We start from the raw sequence: 20,901 nt of genomic DNA, 5'->3' as shown, positions 1-20,901 counted from the left end.
GGAATTGCTTACGAAGACGACATTAATATTCCTGATTGTCCTAGTTACAGTTTGGACTTAAATGGGCTTGGAAATCTATGGTAAGACTTAGAAATGGCTGTCTAGCAATGATCAACAACTAACTTCACAGAGATTGAAGAATATTAAAATATATGTGCAAATACTGTACAATTTAGGTGTGCAAAGCTCTTAGAGACTTACCCAGAACGACTCACAGCTGTGATAACTGCCAAAGGTGATTCTAAATTTTATATTTCTGTATTTCATCTTCAATAAATTTGCTAACAAAAACATGTTTTCACTGTCATTATGGGGTATTGTGGGTACCTGGGTAAAAAAGAAAGAAACGTACCCATTTAAAATTCAGGCTGTAACACAATAAAACGTGGAGTACGTCAAGGGGTATGAATACTTTCTGAAGGCAGTGTTTCTCTAATCTCTGTGTTGTATTATTGTATTGAAAGCCTTGGTAGCGTAACTGTTTTATCACACACATGAACATGCAATGAATGCTTTCAGCAGACAAAAGGAGAAATTAATGACAAAAAAACTATCTTTCAAAACATCATAAATTCTAACCTTGTATTTAAACAACCCCCACCCACCCATCCCAAAGCAGCGAGCTATGGTGGCCTGTCCCTTTTGGTCTCCAGTTCTCTTCAGTTTTTCCTTATGTCAGCGTAGACCACTGGCTCCATCTTGTGGAATGAGTTGGGGTTCTTGGTGCCTGAGTGATCCAACTGGGCGTATATCACAGGTCCCTGTTGTGATGAGCATATGGATGGATGGGGAGATCAGGAAAAGGGGAGGGGGGGAAGGCTGTGTTAGTAAAAATACATGTCAAACTGGTTCAGCTGTTAAGTTCAAATGGCCGACTGCAGATGGAAGCCTGTAACAATGCCAGATTGTAGCACAAAATAACCCCCCCCCCCCCCGGGACTACATCTGGGCTGCTCTTGTCATCTTCAGGGTGAAATTTCTAACCCCCACTGAGCACTAACCTAAGAATCACACAAAACAAAACTAATTTAAATAGAAAAATGAAAATCATAAGAAACATACAGTGCCTTCAGAAAATATTCATACCCCTTGACTTACAGTATTCAAAATGTTGTTGCGTTAGAGCCTGAATTCAAAATTCTCACCCATCTACACACAATACCCCATAATGGCAACGTGAAACCAATTACATAAGTATTCACACCCGAGTCAATACTTTGTAGAAGCACCTTTGGCAGCGATTACAGCTGTGAGTCTTCCTGGGTAAATATAAGAGCTGTGGCTCCTGAGTGGCGCAGCAGTCTAAGGCACTGCATTAAGTGCTAAAAGGCATCACTGGTTCGATTCCAGGCTGTATCACAACCAGCCATGATTGGAAGTCCCATAGCGCGGAGCACAATTGGCCCAGCGTCGTCTGGGTTTGGCCGGTGTAGACCGTCATTGTAAATAAGATTTTTTTTTTTTTTTAAACTGACTTGCCTAGTTAAATAAAAGGTTAAATGGAAAATAATATTTAAAAAAAGCTTTTGCCAAGTATTATTATAATTTTTTTTCAAGCCCTGTCAAATTGGTTGTTGGTCATTGCTAGACAACTATTTAAGTCTTGCCATAGATTTAAGTCAAAACTGTAACTCTGCCACATTCACCGTCTTCTTGGTAAGCAATTCCAGTGTATATTTCACCTTGTGTTTTAGGTTATTGTCCTGATGAAAGGTGAATTTGTCTCCCAGTGTCTGGTGGAATGCAGACTCAACCATGTTTTCCTCTAGGATTTTGCCTGTGGTTAGCTCCATTACATTTAAACCCAAAAACTCTAACACCCAAAGAGTGAACTTTGGAACAATATTTCTAAGCTAAGAATGTATCTAAAGGATCTAAAGAATAATCAAGTCATATTGCTTTTCATTTTGTGATGCTATTAAAAACTGTATAAACTAAAATACTGTAACTTGAAGAGCTTTCACACTGTATGTCAGGTTAACATCCTTTATGTTGTGTAGGAAATATCAAGAACAATGAAACTATTTCTGTTAAAATAGGAATGTGATTTTAGTTTTCGAACGAGAACATAGTTAATGTGCAACGGACATGAAAACTAAGCCACGCCCCGAATGAGGTCAGAAGAGCGTGTCAGTGTGATGGAACCGCCCTTTTCAACCAGAGTGCTTAAAAGGACTCGCTAAGGATTAACGGACCAGCAGAAGTGAAGCATGAGCTAAATGTTGAAATGGTTGAAACTCTAAAACCAGAAAACGTGTAGCCAGGCTGAAAATGGTTAGAACTTTAAATCTCCACACGAGGTGAAGAAGATAAAGACTAGACCAAAACATTTGACAGTCTGCATCTGTAAAAGTGGTCCTAGAACTTTGACTATCTACTCGAGGAAGAAAAGCAGAAAGAAGCTCACCTCAGACAATCACTGGGGAATCATTTAAGCCACAGACAACTAAGGACATTGTGACCTCTGATGGACAATCAGAGCCTTACACCCACGGGAGAGCCCACCGAAACATCCTTCCGACAGGGCTTGGTTCTGACCGAGATAGACGAAAGAAGGTATTCACCACATAAATACATTCGTTACTTTCTTACCAAGCAGACAGTGGTTCATGTGCAAGGCATATGTTTAATGTGAGAATAGTTACAGAAATGTATCCACTATAAATGTCCATTACTCTATCTCCCCCCACTCCATCTGTGTAATAAGCCATCATATCATGTCAGTCCACTAGGGACTTTTGTCTCGTGTAAGAGTATGAGTATTCTGTGTTATTATTTAGTTAATTAGTAAGTAAATACATTTGTGTAGTACTGAATAATCACAAAAGGCTGGGGTTCTTGAGGATTCAAGAGGTCTGCGACGTTCAGAATGAGACTGATATGAGGTAATGATTAATAAGTGACTTATCGATAAATAACTGATATATATACAATCTTCCGAATTAAACTCAAGATAACTCGTTAACTTCTTATGGCTGCAGGGGCAGTATTGAGTAGCTTGGATGAAAGGTGCACAGAGGTGCCCAGAGTAAACGGCCTGCTCCTCAGTCATAGTTGCTAATATATGCATATTATTATTAGTATTGGATAGAAAACACTCTGAAGTTTCTAAAACTGTTTGAATTGTCTGAGTATAACAGAACTCATATGGCAGGCAAAAACCTGAGAAGAAATCCAACCAGGAAGTGAGAAATCTGAGGTTGATCGATTTTCAACTCATCGCCTATTGAAAACACAGTAGGATATGGATCTGTTTGCACTTCCTACGGCTTCCACTAGATGTCAACAGTCTGTAGAACCTTGAATGAAGCTTCTACTGTGATGTGGAGCCGGATGGGAGCTGTTTGAGTCAGTGGTCTGGCAGAGAGCCAGGACCTGGTCAAGCGCATTTCACATGATAGGGACCTGCGGTCCATTACTTCTACAGACACAAAGGAATTCTCCGGTTGGAACGTTATTGAATATTTATGATAACAACATCCTAAAGATTGATTCTATACTTAGTATGACAAGTTTCTTTGACCTGTAATATAACTTTTTGAAGTTTTCGTCCGACGTTCGGCTGGACCTACACGAGCGTTTGGATTTGTTTACCAAACACGCTAACACAAATAGCTATTTGGACATAACAAACATTTCTTGTTGAAGTGGGAGTCCTGGGAGTGCATTCCGACAAAGATCAGCAAAGTGAAGATTTATAATGCTTTTTATGAGTTTTGTTGACTGCACAATTTGGCGGGTAACTGTATGGCTTACTTTTGTGGCTGAACGCTATTCTCAGATTATTGAATATTGTGCTTTTGCCGTAAAGATTTTTGAAATCTGACACAGCGGTTACATTAAGAACAAGTGTGTCTTTAATTCTATGTAAAACATGTATCTTTCAAAGTTTATGATGAGTATTTATGTTATTTGACGTGGCTCTCTGCAATTTCTGAACATGGCGCCAATGTAAACTGAGGTTTTTGGATATAAATATGAACTTAATCGAACAAAACATATATGTATTGTGTAACATGAAGTCCTATGAGTGTCATCTGATGAAGATCATCAAAGGTTAGTGATCCATTTTATCTCTATTTCTGCTTTTTGTGACTCCTGTCTTTGGCTGGAAAAATAGCTGTGTTTTTCTGTGATTTTGCGGTGACCTAACATAATCGTTTGTGGTGCTTTCGCTGTAAAGCCTATTTGAAATCGGACACTTTGGTGGGATTAACAACAAGATTACATTTAAAATGGTATAAGATACATGTATGTTTGAGGAATTTTAATTATGAGATTTCTGTTGTTTGAATTTGGCGCCCTGCACTTTCACTGGCTGTTGTCATATCATCCCGTACAACTTCTTCCGTGGTACCCCTAGTCCTAATGAGTACATTTTTACACAAGTATTTTAAAATCGAGTAACAATTAAACATAGTTAGTTGATTCGATACATAAATCATCAGATTAATATTAGTCACGTCACTACACAAGCATAACCAAAACACGATGCAGCCACCACTACACTTGAAAATATGTACAGTGGTAATCAGTAATATTTATTTTGGATTTGCCCCAAACATAACACGTATTCACAACAAAAAGTTAATTGCTTTGCCAGATTTTTTTTACAGTATTACTTTAGTGCCTTGTTGCAAACAGGATGCATGTTTTGGAATATTTTTTTTATTCTGTACAGGCTTCGTTCTTTTCACTAACTCATTTAGGTTAGTATTGTGGAGTAACTATAATGTTGTTGATCCATCCTCAGTTATCCTATCACAGCCATGTAACTGCTTTAATATCACCATTGGCCTCATGATGAAATCCCTGAGTTGCTTCCTTCCTCTCCTGCAACTGAGTTAGGAAGGACGCCTGTATCTTTGTAGTGAATGGGTGTATTGATACACCATGCAAAATGTTATTAATAACTTCACCATGCTCAAATGGAATTTCAATGTCTGCTTTTTTCATTTTTTACCCATCTACCAATAGGTGCCCTTCTTTGCAAAGCATTTGAAAACCTGCCTGGTCTTTGTGGTTGAACATGTGTTTGAAATTCACTGCTTGACTGATGGACCTTACAGACAATTGTATGTGTGGGGTACAGAGATGAGGTAGTCATTCAAAAATTATGTTAAACACTATTATTGCACACAGAGTGAGTCAATGCAACTTATTATTTGACTTGTTAAGCAAATTTTAACTCCTGAACTTATTTAGGCTTGCCATAAAAAAAGAGGTTGAACATTTCAGCTTTACATAAAAATAACTAACAATTGTCTACATTTCTGAAAACATAATTCCACCTCGACCTTATGGGGTATTGTGTGTAGGCCAGTGACAAAAAAAATCTCAATTTAATCAATTTTAAATTCAGGCTGTAACACAACTAAATGTGGACAAAGTCAAGGGGTGTGAATACTTTCTGAAGGCACTGTAGATGGGGAGGAAACAACACACAAACAACTGAAAAGTACAGTACAGTACACAGGAATGTAGCCACCACAGATCTGCCCCGACACGTCTCTGAATGTAATAAGGGAAAGGCGCCTCTCATGACGTCCCTCACAAGATCAGCAAACGAAACCAGTCGACCAGCAAAGTTGACCGTAAACAAACGCCTCTCAGAGAGACATAAAGCATATAAGGTTCTTCTTTTCCCAGACCTAATCCTACAATATCAGTTTAAAATCAGAGGACTCCTATGAACATTCATAAGCAATGCATAACACCTTCATAGGCACTAAATGAACATCTATGCATGCTTATGTCAGCAACAGCAGCTTCGCAAAAGGATATGCCGTGACACTCCGGCCTGCTGTTGTTGAAATAAGCATTTAGAGTTCAACCTAAATGAGAGGTCTCATACAATACTTGTTAATGTACTTGTTAATGTACTAACTTGTTAATCACCAATCCTAGTACTGGAAAGCTACAGGATGCATGGGCTTTTGTTTCAGTCCAGCACCAAAACACCTCATCAATTCAATAATAATTGATGACTATTTGGATCAGGTGGGTCATCAGGTGGGTCACATTTTACTATATACATGCACGGACTGGTTTGGGTTTTTACTTTACCTTCTATAACAGTATTTGAATGTTTGGTTTGTTAAATGTGATAGACTGTGTGCAACGTCCATTTTTATAGTTTACACCGCTACTTCTCTCTGCTATATCTCCATGACACATTCCACGCAGACCAAGCCCGCCCCCTGTCACTCAAGGAGTGCATTTGTTGTTCCTTGACCACAAGACACTTGCGTTCAGTCTGCATGGTCAATGCAGCACAAGCAGCAATGTTGATGACAAAGATGCCGTTTTCACTTTGCTTCTTAATATAAATCCACTAGCGTTCTATAATTACACGTTTGTGTTTCTTACATCTGCAAAAGGCTAGTTTATCTTTTCTTAGCAAGTTGGGCCGAAATCGTGTTAGCCGCTAATACTAAATCGCTAGTTAGCTGGCTACCTAGCTAATAAATGTAGAGTCAGAGTAAACATAACTAGCTATACAGCCCGATAGTACCAGTAATGGTGTAGAATCAGCATGTTGTTTGTGCAACAGTGTCTTCTAAAAAAGGAATACGTAAATATGTTAGCTACATGAAGTAGCTAAGAGAAAACATTCAATGGTCACGCAAGTGTTTTGCTCTAAATCGGAAGTTAAATCGCAATTGCAATATTTGGTTCACAATAAGGTCTAGATTGGTTGCCCGTATCGTGCAGCCCTACGTAGCATATACATAATCTCAAATGAGTGCAGGAAATGCAGAAATGTATAAATTATTTTAAGTTGAACTGAACTGTATAAAACAATCAGACTGGAGAAAGACCCTTTAAATTAACTTAGAATGTATGTGCTGCCACCCTAGGGTAACACACTACTCATAAAGCAAAACGTAGAACTTTTATACCGTCATACTGTCAACATAAAAAGAAAATACTGTGATTAGATTATATTTTGTCCATATCACCCTAGTCCACATCCCATGCCAATTGTTGTGTAAATCCATCTACCCGTCAACCCCAAATGAATGGGAAAGACAAGCAATGCAAAAATGGTGCTTATCTTTTCCATTGACTTTAGTTTGAGGCATATACAGTGGCAAGAAAAAGTATGTGAACCCTTTGGAATTACCTGGATTTCTGCATAAACTGAACAAATGATCTGATCTTCATCTAAGTCACAACAATAGACAAACATAGTGTGCTTAAACTAATAAAACACACAATTTATTGTATTTTTCTTTGAATTGAATACAGAATTTAAACATTCACAGTGTAGGTTGGAAAAAGTATGTGAACCCCTAAGCTAATGACTTCTCCAAAAGCTAATTGGAGTCAGGGGTCAGCTAACCTGGAGTCCAATCAATGAGACTAGTTTGGAGATGTTGGTTAGAGCTGCCTTGCCCTATAAAAAAACTCACAAAATTTGAATTTGCTATTCACAAGAAGCATTGGCTGATGTGAACCATGCCTCGAACAAAAGAGATGTCAGAAGACCTAAGATTAAGAATTGTTGACCTGCATAAAGCTGGAAATGGTTACAAAAGTATCTCTAAAAGCCTTGATGTTCATCAATCCATGGCAAGACAAATTGTTTATGAATGGAGAAAGTTCAGCACTGTTGCTACTCTCCCTAGGAGTGGCCGTCCTGCAAAGATGACTGCAAGAGCAAAGCGCAGAATGCTCAATGAGGTTAAGAATCCTAGAGTGTCAGCTCTGGAACATGCTAACATCTCTGTTGACGCGTCTAAGATACGTAAAATACTAAACAAGAATGGTTTTCATGGGAGGACACCACGGAAGAAACCACTGCTGTACAAAAAAAACATTGCTGCACGTCTGAAGTTTGCAAAAGTGCACCTGGATGTTCCACAGCGCGACTGGCAAAATATTCTGTGGACAGATTAAACTACATTTGAGTTTTTTGGAAGGAACACAGGACACTATGTGTGGAGAAAAAAAGGCACAGCACACCAACATCAAAACCTCATCCCAACTGTAAAGTATGGTGGAGGGAGCATCATAGTTTGGGGCTGGTTTGCTGCCTCAGGGCCTGGACAGCTTGCTATCGTCGACGGAAAAATGAATTCCCAAGTTTATCAAGACATTTTGCAGGAGAATGTTAGGCTATCTGTCCGCCAATTGAAGCTCAACAAAAGTTGGGTGATGCAAAAGGACTACGACCCAAAACACAGAAGTAAATCAACAACAGAATGGCTTCAACAGAAGAAAATACGTCTTCTGGAGTGGCCCAGTCAGTCCTGACCTCAACCCAATTGAGATGCTGTGGAATGACCTCAAGAGAGCAGTTCACACCAGACATCCCATGAATATTGCTGAACTGAAACAGTTTTGTAAAGAGGAATGGTCCAAAATTCCTTCTGACCGTTGTGCAGGTCTGATCCGCAACTATTGCTGCCAAAGGAGGGTCAACCCGTTATTAAATCCAAGTGTTCACATACTTTTTCCACACTGCACTGTGAATGTTTACATGGTGTGTTCAATAAAGACATGAAACGTATAATTGTTTGTGTGTTATTAGTTTAAGCAGACTGTGTTTGTCTATTGTTGTGACCTAGATGAAGATCAGATCAAATATTATGACCAATTTATGCAGAAATCCAGGTATTTCCAAAGGGTTCACATACTTTTTGTTGCCACTGTAGCTGGACCTACACAACACATGGCCTGGGACATGGACTCATCTCGACATTAGACTACTTTCTGAGGTCTGAAAACAAATGACAAATTACATTTGAGTGTATTAATACCTGTGATTGGTTAGGGAGTGTGTCCACCTGGGTTGTGTTCAGTAGATCGAATAGTCAACATTTTGTTACAATGTTCCTGTACTTAACACGACCCTGGTTTTCCAGGTCTGAAATCAGATGGATGAAAAACGAAAGAACAAGCAGACACAGAAGCCATCAAGGAGATCAGCTTGAAACCCTATGCTGTAGTAGTCAAATGTTGGCTTGTCAATGATGGTAATAGAGTTGGTCAGAGCACAAATAGATCTGGGCGAGGGTAATGCTGTAGTGCAGATGAAATCCTGCGACTAGCGAGGTTTGGCTGCCAGACAACCTGCCCGCTCGACCCCATTCCCTCCTCCAGACGATCTCTGGAGACCTTCTCCCATTCCTCATCAACTCATCCCGGGCCACTGGCTGCATCCCCTCCGACTTCAAAATGGCCCGAGTCGCTCTCCTCCTCAAGAAACCAACACTCGACTCATCTGACGTCAAAAACTATAGACCTGTATCCCTTCTTTCTAAAACACTTTAGCGCGCAATCTTCTTGACCCAAACCAGTCAGGCTTCAAGACGGAGGCTCTCCGCACTGCCAAAGCCGACTCTCTCCTCTGTTCTCATCCTCCTAGGTCTATATGCTGCCTTCGACCCTACCTAAAAACAAGAAGCGGTGCAGGTTCTAATCCAGGCACTTGTCATCTTCCATCTGGATTACTGCAATTTGCTGTTGGCTCCGTGCTAGTGCCATCAAACACCTGCCACTGCAGCGTTTTCAACCTTCCTAAGTACTCCAATGTCACCCCACTCCTCCGCACACCACTGGCTTCCAGTCAAAGCTTGCATCAACTACAAGACCATGGTGCTTGCCTACGGAGCAGCAAGAGGAACTGCCTCTCCCTACCTTCAGGCTACGCTCAAACCCTACAACCCAACCTGAGCACTCCGTAATGCAACCTCTGGTCTCTTGGCATTCCTAACCCTACGGGAGGCCAGCTCCTAGTCCAAGCTCTTACGAAACTTACTATGCCTGTAACATGTGGTTGTCCCACCTAACCATCTTAAGATGAATGCACTAACTGTAAGTTGCTCTGGATAAGCGCGTCTGCTAAATTACAAAACATGTAAAATGTAGTGCATCTCAGCTCTAGTTAGTTAGTTAGTGGATCCCTCTCCACCCTGTAAGTGTCCCCTGGGCGATGGTGGGTGTGGATGGTTGGTTTGTCACTCACTGTAGCTCCTACCTGGACCGGGGTGGAGTGGCTGCAACACCTGGAGCCCTTCAAGCTGGACTCTGGTTTCTTCCCCCCCGGGCGTGTGGCGTGGGAGCTCACACTCTCCACTGACGTGCAGCTAGTTTTTGGGCCGGGTGAGGGGTTTGCAAACCAGAGGTTTGTTTTGTGCAGTTCGGGAAGCGTTGGCACACAGAGAAATAGGCGACATGGACACATACAGACATGGATACACACAGGAGAAGACTTACGGGACAAAAATGCAAATGAGAAATGGGCAGATTCTACATGGGTTATGTGGCACATTTTTAAATGACTGCTCCTAGTGGTTGGGAGGAGAGGTTTGCAGGAGTGACAGACATTGGGTAGAGACACTGTACTGGAAGATTAACAAAGCATTTGTATGGGCACCAGGAGCAAATTCAAATAAAGATCGTCTTTCAACCTATGGAAGACAATAACTGATCAACTAAGAAAAAGCATCAACTTAACAAACAAAAAAAGTTACTTAAAAAACAATTAGTTTACCTAATAGCCTATACTACAATCAATTGGTCAATAAGATAAGAGAATAAATAAAGAAGTGGATTAGAGAAAAACAACATTCCCCACCCCAAAGATGTGGTCACCCACTTGAGAGATTAGTTGTGTGTACATTCAGATGTGTACATACCAATGTCAATCAGTCGTCCACTAAACACTGAAGAGCAAACATGGCACTCTAAAGAAACACACACACCATGTATATGTCCCAAATGGCACCCTATGCCCTAAATAGTGCACTACGTTGGACAAGAGCCCTATAGGCCCTGGTCAATAGTAGTGCACATAATATAGAAAATAGTGTGCCATTTGAGACGTAACCCATATCCTCCATTTTGAATAATAAGATCAGTTTGTTCACTCTACAAGATCTCAGCTCACATCTAACCAGGGGATGTATTAAGCATTTTAGAGTAGGATAAACTATAGAAAAACTATGTACATTTGATTTAAAATACATCAAATATAATTTATACATTTAAAAAATGATTCTAGAAATGAATCTGAGCTGGCAGGTAGTCTAGCAATTAGAGCGTTGGTCCTGTAACCGAAAGGTCGCTGGATCGAACCCCTGAGCCGACAAGTTGAAAAATCTGTAGTTGTGCCCTTGAGCAAGGCACTTAACCCTAATTGCTCATGTAAGCTAAATGACTAAAAAGGTCATCTTGAAACTGTTAGCATTTAGTTTTTTGTGAGACTTGAAGAACATGTGTATGTCGTTCAGAAGGTATGTTAGAGGAAACATGACAGTGAGGCAGAAGAGGGAGGGATTAGTGGTTAGTAGTGGATGAGTGACATGTGAGTGGCAGACAACAACATGAACGTTAGATGACAAGCCAAGCTTAACGATGCGCTTTTTAATACTTCACTGTGGGCACTGACAGACATGATATCTCTCGTCTTTCTACATTGTTGTCAATAATTATGGTGGATTTGGATGATAGGCTAATTAATTAATTATCTAATTATTATTAAAAACATTCCGAATTGAGTCTAAATGCATCGTTTTAACCGCAGTGTTAAAAAAAAAGTATCTATTTAAATCTAATGTGATATCCACCCAAACAAAATGATTTTAGCCCAGATAATTTAATGAAAACATAAAGTTGCACACATTGGTGTTTTATACCCATTACAATCAGGGAGGGGCAACTTTGATGGCAGTGGGGGCCACAAAATCTGAACTCATGAGGAGCCGTAGTGGCTTGCGGGTCTGCGTACCCACATCCATGCATGCAGTCAGAGCTGGCCCTAGCATTTTGGGGGCATTATTGCAATTCTACACATTTTACCATGGGGCTGAGGGAAGATTTTGCAATTGTATAATTCATTTTATGCAATTATACTCATTTTGCCATGGGGCGGAGATTTCCCCCCCCCCAGTTTTACAGCGTACTTCCTGAATTCTACAAATTCTGCCATAGGGTGGAGAGCAATGTTTGCAGTTTTTAATATGATGTGAGAGTGACTAACAAAATAAAAAATGTGGTCCCCCTTCAGTAATTTGACCATGATTACTACAAGTTTAGATAGCTGGCAAGACAAACTTACCAATCTTAAAAATAGAAGCTGACATGGGCTAATTGAGTGACTGCAAGTGACTGACATCATGAGAAAACCGCTGATGCACAATCAAATTTCGAACTTGCACCTACTATTCTAACTCACAACATTAAGTTGAGACCCCTACTGAGTTGGGAGGAAATTGATTCGCGGGCCTACAAAAAGGGAGCTGCCGCCAATTGCCCATTCCTGCATTAAATCATCAGGAGTCAATCTTAGTCCACGACTTTCGCTAAGTTTACGATTCCGTTAGTCAGCACTTCCCCTACTGATTTGGATGTGCGTCAACTAATTAGGTCATGAAAAAACATTGACACCAATCATGTGATGCAGAGAGAAGTGCCTAAACATCTAGTCAGAACTAGCGTGACGTCCTCTACTCATGTCTCTCATCCAGCCACGTCTTTCGAATTAGTTTTCATTTAAGGTTATTTCAGACACATAAACATTTTTTTAATCAATCACAAACATGTTACTGTATTATTCCAAGAGAGGGCACAAGCGACAATCTACCATAACCCAACCCCCATATCCCATGCAGCGGAGTTAAGGTCTGCTGACTAAGAACGTGTGTGTACTGGGAAGTAGAGATGTTCACGGCATGCCACACAACCCAACAGGCCATTAAAACATCAGTTTGAAAGTAGACCTCCATTCACTGCAAGGGCCGCTTTCAGAAAAAAAGACAACTATGAACATCTGATGCATAATTTCTGCAGAGATTTAAGTTCCTTTAACATGGGCCAGCATCCCTGTGGAATGCCTTTGACACCATGTAGAGTCCATGCCCTGACGAATTGAGGCTGTTTTGAGGGCAAAAGGGATGCAGCTCAATATGAGAAAGGTGTTCCTCATGTTTGGCATTCTCAGTGTATATCACCAAGATAAGAGTCCTCTGTGTGATTTCATTTGTTTGATAAAATATGTCATATTATTTCATTTTTAGATACCTCCTAAAATACTCTACAGATACTGACGGTCAGGTGTAATGATTGATACTGACCAAAGTAAAGTTATTCAAGTACTATTAAAGCTATCTACTACCTTGATGGTAATACAAGGGAGACTGCCTTACCCTTCGTATTCATGGGTGGTTTGATGCCTCTTGATGATCAAGCAGATAACCACAGAGATGACGATAAGCCCGATGACGGCGCCGCACACGGCGACCACTATGACGGCCGTGTTGTCTTGAGGGAGAGACTCTGCAAAACAAGACAACGTAAGCATCATCATACAACATAACAATTACGTTACAAAGTCACAGCTGTGCAAATACTACTAGGACCCTACACATTTTTTTTTTATTGAACTTAGTAGGGAATTAATTAAATGTATTGAAGTCTATCATAATACATTAACATAATGCATCAGTGAAAATGGGATTTGGGAATAAAATAAACGGAATTTGGAAAAACAAATAATACCAATTTTATGGGGCCCTATACTACCAGTTCAATGTTTGAGACGTTAAAAATCAGTGTTAGTGTTAAAATTGTGAATCTCTTGTACGAGTGTTTCTCAATCCCTGGTTAGTAAGATATGATTAATCGCTCAGTTGGTTTGTTAGGTGAAATGTATTTTCTGGCTGTTGTATTCAAGTCATCCTTCAACGTGAGAGACATTGGTCAGGTCCTATTTAAAAGTTAATTGAGTTTTGCTGTACTGTTGTGAATCTATTTGCAAGTTTACCTTTGATGACGACCTTGAGCTGTGTCTGAGCGGCGGTGCCAGATATGTCAGGCGGGTTAATCACGGCACACGAGTAGGTGCCGTTGTCGTTGAACTGCGCATCAATTAAATGAACCGAGGCATCTTTTTTGTTCAGGTCTCCTGCCCATTTCACCCTGTCTTTGAATTGAGCCACACTCCCTGGATAGTGGTTTGCAGAAGTGTAATAGAAAATCTAAAAATAAAAAAAAGATAGATTTTTTAAAATGATATATATAAGAATGACTGAAGAGAAAATAGATTGCGCAAGAATTGCACACAATGTCAGCGTCCCATATGACACCCTATTCCCTTTATAGTGCACTTCTTCTGAGTATGCCCATGGGGCTCTGGTCAAAAGTAATACACTAGGCTATATAGGGAATAGGTTGCCATTTGAGACATAGCCAATGACTAAGGACTCATAACAGGAAATGGGAAAGACAAACAAACAGGTTTAACCGTTGGGATGCTTATGGCTTACCTACATGACTGGGCACTTTTGCCAAGCAACAGCAAAACTTCCCCTGATACTGTGTGTTATGTTCGTATCTGCTACTGTACCAAACTGATGGGCAATTTGTTTAGCATTTACATGACAGACAGATATCCTTAATAGTCATTTTGTTTAAAAGTTGAGAGTGGACAAATAGCCGTTTGCATTAGTGTGGGTGTTGGTGACTCCCTCTCCAACTGCACTCTGTTACGAGGCCGGATACAAGCACAGCATTATGGGCAAGATGAGCCAGCTAGCTAGATCTCTAGGGGAGGGAAATGGGAATAGGGGAACTAGTTACGCTTGTTCCTTCCATTTCCATTCAAATCCCAGCATTGCAAATATGAATTAACCTTCAGAAACTACTCTGTCAGGCTCAAAACTCTTTCCACATAAACAGGTCAAAGTTACTGCCTCAATGAGTTGTGGGTCATGTTCATTTGGCCACGCAATATATTTTTTTTGAAAGAGGAAACAAAAATCTATATACATATTGCACTGAATTCAATGCTTAAGTTTGGAGAAACATGAAAGGGAAGGACGCAGATGGTCAGGAAGAAGTGGCCTAGAACATAACACAACCCTCCTCAGGCTCCTTTCCTTTCATTGGACCAGTCACAAACACACACGCAAACTCCCTCACTCTTTTCTGTGGCAGTGGGCCTAAATAATACCAGGAAACATGTTGTGCTAGGACACCCATCGGTGGGAGATCTGAGAGGAAGCTCTTGGGAGTTTCATGGACCTCAGAAAAAGAAAGTACTCACGGAAACAGCGCTTCCGGCGTCGGATCCCGCCGGGCAAAACGACCAGGTGACTGTGGCTGCGCTGCTGATCACTTCCCTGGACTTGAAGGAACACTTGAGGATCCCCGTGGTGCCATTCTCAACCAGCACTTCCGCCGGGGCGTACAACTCTATAGCGAATGTTAGATTTATACCTGTTGATAAAGAACCAACATTCAATTTCTTGCTTAATGTATTCAACGTTGAGAAGCTGCGAGGGATTGGGACTCTATAGGCACTTATATGTATACATCAAAGCGTTGATGCTTTATAGCCGCTTGGCCTAAGTTTGCCTAATACATCAGACTGTTACCTTGGTTACCCCATGGATATTCAGTCTGAAAGAAGTCACAAGAGTCTCAAACCAGAATGTTGAATAAAACTATGTTAAAATGTACTTCCCCGGATGTCCGTGCTGTTGGTAATTTTGACAGTAGTAAGTGAAGAAAATGTCCACAAGAAAGTATTATTAACCTGACTTTTTGGGGTGCCGGTCTGTATATGGCTCTGTCGGCTTGAATTTTCAATCTCCTGAAGCATTGCACGCGATGCACAATATGTAAACAATAGCCAAACGTTGTTGACCGAAGCACATTTCCTCGCATTCAGCTGGAAGTACCTGCATCTCACTGCAAATTCAAAGTCAGCAACGTTCGATCAGTGGTTTGGTTTCTCTCAGCCATTGTTTACATATTTTGCAAGTGTTTACGTTGTGTGTGAATTGCGCCAGTATTGAAAATACAAACCGACAGAACCATATACAGACCAGCATACTGAAAGTCGGGCTAATAACACTTCCCTGTGGAAATGTTGTCTCAGATTACCTCCAACAAAGACAAAATCAGCAGACAACAGGTCAAATAAATCCAAATGAAGTTTATTCAACATTCTGACTTGTAACGGGACTGTTTGGAAATGTTGAGCCTACAATGTAAGAGACGAAAGTGTAAGTCTTCCACTCTCGGATTCTAAAAGGCACTAAGCGTAAGTAATTTCCAGCTATCGGGAAAAAAGGATAGAGATATTCGCTTCTGTGTTCTTACAACAATCTGTGTTAGTGTTGTCTTGATACCAGTATCGCGATACTAGGAAGTAAGGAAGCAAAGGAAACAAAACATGAAGGAAAACAGTACTAATGTTTATAACAATAACAAAAAACTGGCTTATGTTGTCACCCAGAGTCACATTTGTTTATTTTGCAAGCTATAGCACACAATATTTTACAAGAGTAGGTTTTAAAAGGACCATAGAGTTAAGTCTGCTTCTGGGTTTTTGCCAAAGAAAATCTGGTATCGTGACACTGCTATTGTGACAACACTAATCTGTGTTTACTAGTTTTTCATAGCTTAAAGCCGATACAGCGAGTTGTTCAACAGATTTCTGTACATATTTCACAACATATTCTCCAGTTAGAGAGAGCCAGGTCAGAGAGGAAGGCATGCAGTGACAAAAACATGCTGACAGTGCAGAATGCAATAATAAAACAGCTGGACACGTTCCCTGCAAGCCTTTGAATTTCAAACCAACAGACTGTGTGCAAGCAACACACACATAGAAACCAAATCCATTGGAAGTGATATGATATGGCATCTCAAAAGTGCAGTAGACAACAAATGATGCGTTAAAATAACCATGACATTTTAACTTTTACACCAAAAAAAAAACCCAGATAGAACAACGAGCCAGATGTTTCACCGGATGTATAAATCTGAAGCATCCGGTTTGAATTTCCACTACCCACCAAATATGGCGAGGAGAGGAAGCCAGTGGCCGAGTACGGAGCGAGATGGAATTGGGCGAACATTCTGCAGATTTTCTTATCGAAGAAAAGCCTGATCTCAATTAGGGACGGACGATACCAGTATCGCGATACTCATTAGTATCGTGGCAAGGAAACAAAGCACGAAGCAGATTTAACTTCTTTAGGAAAACAGCCCTAGTGTTGGAAGCAAACATCATGTTGTCATCCAGAAACACATGTATTTATTTTCCAAGCTATAGCACACAATATTTTACATACAGCAGGGGACCAAAGAGTTTGATCTCCTTCATGCTTTCATTTTTGCCATGGAAAAAAACACTACTATACTTGTATTGCCCCTACACTAAGTTTTGTAGACCATTTCAAATCAAATCAAAATGTTGTCGACACATCTGCTGAATACATCAGGTGTAGACCTTACAATGAAATGTTTACTTACAAGCTCTTAACCAACAATGCTGTTCAAGAAATAGAGTTAATAAAATATTTACTAAATAAACTAAAGTTTAGAAAAATAACACAATAAATGTACATAACAATAACAATGGGGGGGGGGGGGGGGGGGGTGCTCCGGTACCGCTTGCCGTGCGGTAGCAGAGAGAACATTCTAGGACTTGGGTGACTGGAGTCTGACAATTTTTTGGGCCTTCCTGACACCGCCTAGTATATGGATCTCAGGAAGCTTGGCCCCAGTGATGTACTGGGCTGTACGCACGACCCTCTGTAGCGCCTTACGGTCAGATGCAGAGCAGTTGCCACACCAGGCGGTGATGCAACCGGTCAGGATGCTCTCGATGGTGCAGCTGTAGAACTTTTTGAGGATCTGGGGACCCATGCCAAATCTTTTCAGTCTCCTGAGGGGGAAAAGGTGTTGTCGTGCCTTCTTCACAACTGTCTTGGTGTGTTTGGACCATGATAGTTTGTTGGTGATGTGGACACCAAGGAACTTGAAACTCTCAACCCGCTCCACTTCAGTGCTGTCGATGTTAATGGGGGCCTGTTCGGCCCTCCTTTTCCTATAGTCCACGATCAGCTCCTTTGTCTTGCTCACATTGAGAGGTTGTTGTCCTGGCACCACACTGCCAGGTCTCTGACCTCCCCCCTATTGGCTGTCTCATCGTTGTCTGTGATCAGGCCTACCACTGTTGTGTTGTCAGCAAACTTAATGGTGTTGGAGTCGTGTTTGTTTACAAGGAGTTCAAGTGTGAAATGTAGTTATTGCACATGCACACATGCTCCCTAACAGAAATATGCAAATACATGTTAGAATGCGCCAATAGGATCTCGCTAGTTTGTGCACGGCTTTACCCACCTCCTTGCTTGTTCTGCCCACTAGAAGTATTTTCTCCCCCATTGAAAATTAAACAAATGAACTATCATAGTTATGAATATCGTTGCTAAAAATGACGAACTAAGTGAAATCTTTTTAACTTGCTGTAATTTGAATCTGTCATATTTAGCCAATAAGTTGGTCAATTCTTAGTTATCACGCCAAAACAATAGATCCTGAAATATTTAGAGGTCATTAAGTCAACAACATGTGTCAAGTGTCACACCAACCGACACACTCGCGTATCTTGAGATATTCTTTGGTTTTGTGCCAACTAGTTACGTTACCTAGCAAACAAGTTAAGCTAATCAGACCCCATAAATTAGGAATCTAACCAGCTAGCAAGTACTCTAGTTACTATCTGCATCACATGCCTTAATTAGAAATACGACTATCGTACCAAGTCACGCACTAACGTTACTAACTAAAGCCAACTATTATCGTCGTTTAGCTAGGTACAGTAGCCAGCTAACTAAAGCATATTATGTTAGCAATTATCTAGCATGCAAACTACTGTACTGGCTAGCTGACTAGTTAGCTATCAACTATAGCGATCATATTGTTATCAGCTTAGCTAGAGCAGTACTTACCGAAAATAAGACATAAGGTTATTCCACATAGTAAAGCACAATTGCACGCGGGGTTTGTCCGTCTTAGCTCCATAACTTAGAATGCATGAATATTGCCCCCTCCCTGTTTTTAGGTCTAACGTTAACCAGCGTCCAGCTGCTCATCCACTGCACCCTCTTCCTGTAAGCAATGTTCGTGGGGCGTTTAAACCCTAAACAGCGCTTGACTGGCCGCTTCGTCTCCCAGGCTGCGTGCCGCTCTCAAGACCAGAGCCAACCGATACAAGTATCAACGAGCAACATTCAAACAGAACCAGAAAGCTAACGCCTAATGATGTGGAAACCAAGGCTTTCTGAAGCCTTTTGGGTTTTCACCAAATTGTGCTGAAAAATTGTTATTACGCAGAGTTTTTAACACAGTGACCATTAGAGACCTCTGCTGGTCATTAATGAAAAGCAGCGTTTGATGTTCATATATATCACATCTCGTGGTGCAGTTGTTAGTCGTGGGTCTTAGCCTATTGTCACTTACAGGTTCGCACCTTCCACCATGCTTCCCTGTTTTGCTGTGAATCCCATTTTTTTTGCTGTCAAAAACGGTGAATCTATGGCATTATTTAGGATAGAAGCTTGGAATGAACGAGTGACGAATTTCCGGCCAAGGGTGGTCCATTTAAAATCATTCCTTCCTCCCTCGCCCTGCAAGTGTATACTCGTCAGACGTCATGACACGTCATCAGAAGTGTCCACTTCATTTCAGGGCTGAGGGGATAGGGTGAATATTTTAAGCGTTTGGATCAGTAGCGCTGTGAAAACTGCATCGGAGCATCAGAGCTCCGGTATTGATCGTTCCATCACTACTCAAGCCTAGAGAGGGAAAAAGGTGATATAGCAAGCATCTTTCAAAATTAAGGCAACTTTATGCTAAAATATCACTGATATTATATCAGACTGATTTGTTGCAAATAATCATTCTTTATGTGTTTGTTAGGTACCCAGATAGCACACATACTGTACATCGCGCCGAAGTCGGCCCGATGTATACATGATACATTGGGTTGATGTAGTATGGAGAATTTGCACATTGGCAAGACTTGCATTAGATCGCATTCGCCCTTCAGTCGCTGTTTGGACGATGATTGTCAAAGCTGCATGCTGGCTAGCCGCTCTGCAGACGACTTAAAAAATACTTTGAGGTCGGAATCATCAGCAAATAATGTTTCACTATATGATTTGAATTACCCATACCCAGTGGCAACCCGTCATTCAAGGCAGGTGTTTTGAGTCCACCTGTTTAGTTAACTGTTGCCTGCTTTGCATGTTATTTTGGAATTTTAATACGTCTCACATATCAGGTTACAAACATTGTAAAAAAAAAAAATAATAATAAAATCTTTGAGTTAATAAAGTCACATTCAAAAATTGTCTCTTTTTTGCTTTCTTGAGTAAGGCAGCTCCAACATGCAGGTGTTTCAGCCTAGCTCAGTGCTTTCTGTGGTGGTGGGGCAGCCAGCAGAAAATACAGAGTGTAGGGGTTGGTAATGTTCTCTAGTTGCGCCGGGATTGGCTCAGTGTTCTGTCACTCATAGCGACACGATGTCATCGCAAAATCAACAGGGAGAGTGCGAAAATTCAAGCCCCTTGGGTGCTGCCATAGATTTGCATTAGAAGTGCCTGTCGAAGAAGGCTCAAGGTCATTGGTCAAATCAAAGTTTATTTGTCACGTGCACCGAATACAACAGGTGTAGACCTTACAGTGAAATGCTTACTTACAGGCTCTAACCAACAATGCAAAAAAGGTATTAGGTGAACAATTAGGTAGGTGAAGAAATAAAAACAACAGTAAAAAGACAGTGAAAAAAAGCAGTAGCGAGGCTATATACAGTAGCGAGGCTATAACAGTAGCGAGGCTACATACAGGCACCGGTTAGTCGGACTGATTGAGGTAGGTATGGTTAAAGTGACTATGCATATATGATAAACAGAGAGTAGCAGCACAATGCAAATAGTCTGGGTAGCCATTTGATTACCTGTTCAGGAGTCTTATGGCTTGGGGGTAAAAACTGTTGAGAAGCCTTTTTGTCCTAGACTTGGCACTCCGGTACCGCTTGCCATGCGGTAGTAGAGAGAACAGTCTATGACTGGAGTGGCTGGGGTCTTTGACAATTTG

The 20,901-nt window shown here is 40.9% G+C and overlaps 1 protein-coding gene across 2 annotated transcripts; it reads right to left on the bottom strand.

Annotated features, from left to right (window-relative positions):
- Positions 1-621: 621 nt before the first annotated feature.
- LOC120044381 (myelin protein zero-like protein 1) lies at positions 622-19,145 on the bottom strand. Of its 2 annotated transcripts, none has more exons than XM_038989007.1 (6): positions 18,753-19,145; positions 15,053-15,225; positions 13,772-13,985; positions 13,155-13,284; positions 9,974-10,094; positions 622-761 (listed from the first exon to the last, which is right to left on the bottom strand). In XM_038989007.1, the coding sequence occupies exons 1-6, from the start codon at positions 18,823-18,825 to the stop codon at positions 660-662; spliced, it is 813 nt and encodes a 270-aa protein (XP_038844935.1). In that variant the 5' UTR covers positions 18,826-19,145; the 3' UTR covers positions 622-659. The 2 variants fall into 2 exon arrangements, with proteins under 2 accessions (XP_038844935.1, XP_038844936.1); XM_038989008.1 differs by having other exon boundaries at positions 9,986-10,094; positions 18,753-19,144.
- Positions 19,146-20,901: the final 1,756 nt, after the last annotated feature.

Source organism: Salvelinus namaycush, chromosome 3 (assembly GCF_016432855.1).
Source record: "Salvelinus namaycush isolate Seneca chromosome 3, SaNama_1.0, whole genome shotgun sequence".
NCBI lineage: Eukaryota > Metazoa > Chordata > Actinopteri > Salmoniformes > Salmonidae > Salvelinus > Salvelinus namaycush.
Note: the sequence above shows the minus strand (reverse complement) of the source record. Positions and strands in the feature narration are given on the sequence as shown.

Excerpts from the sequence above, each read along its gene's own strand:
- LOC120044381 (XM_038989007.1), bottom strand. The coding sequence starts at position 18,825 with ATGGAGCTAAGACGGACAAACCCCGCGTGCAATTGTGCTTTACTATGT. Across the intron at positions 13,285-13,771 it reads GCTCAAGGTCGTCATCAAAG|AGTCTCTCCCTCAAGACAAC; the intron begins GTAAACTTGCAA and ends CTTGTTTTGCAG. Across the intron at positions 762-9,973 it reads CGGTCCAGGTAGGAGCTACA|GGACCTGTGATATACGCCCA; the intron begins GTGAGTGACAAA and ends TCATCACAACAG.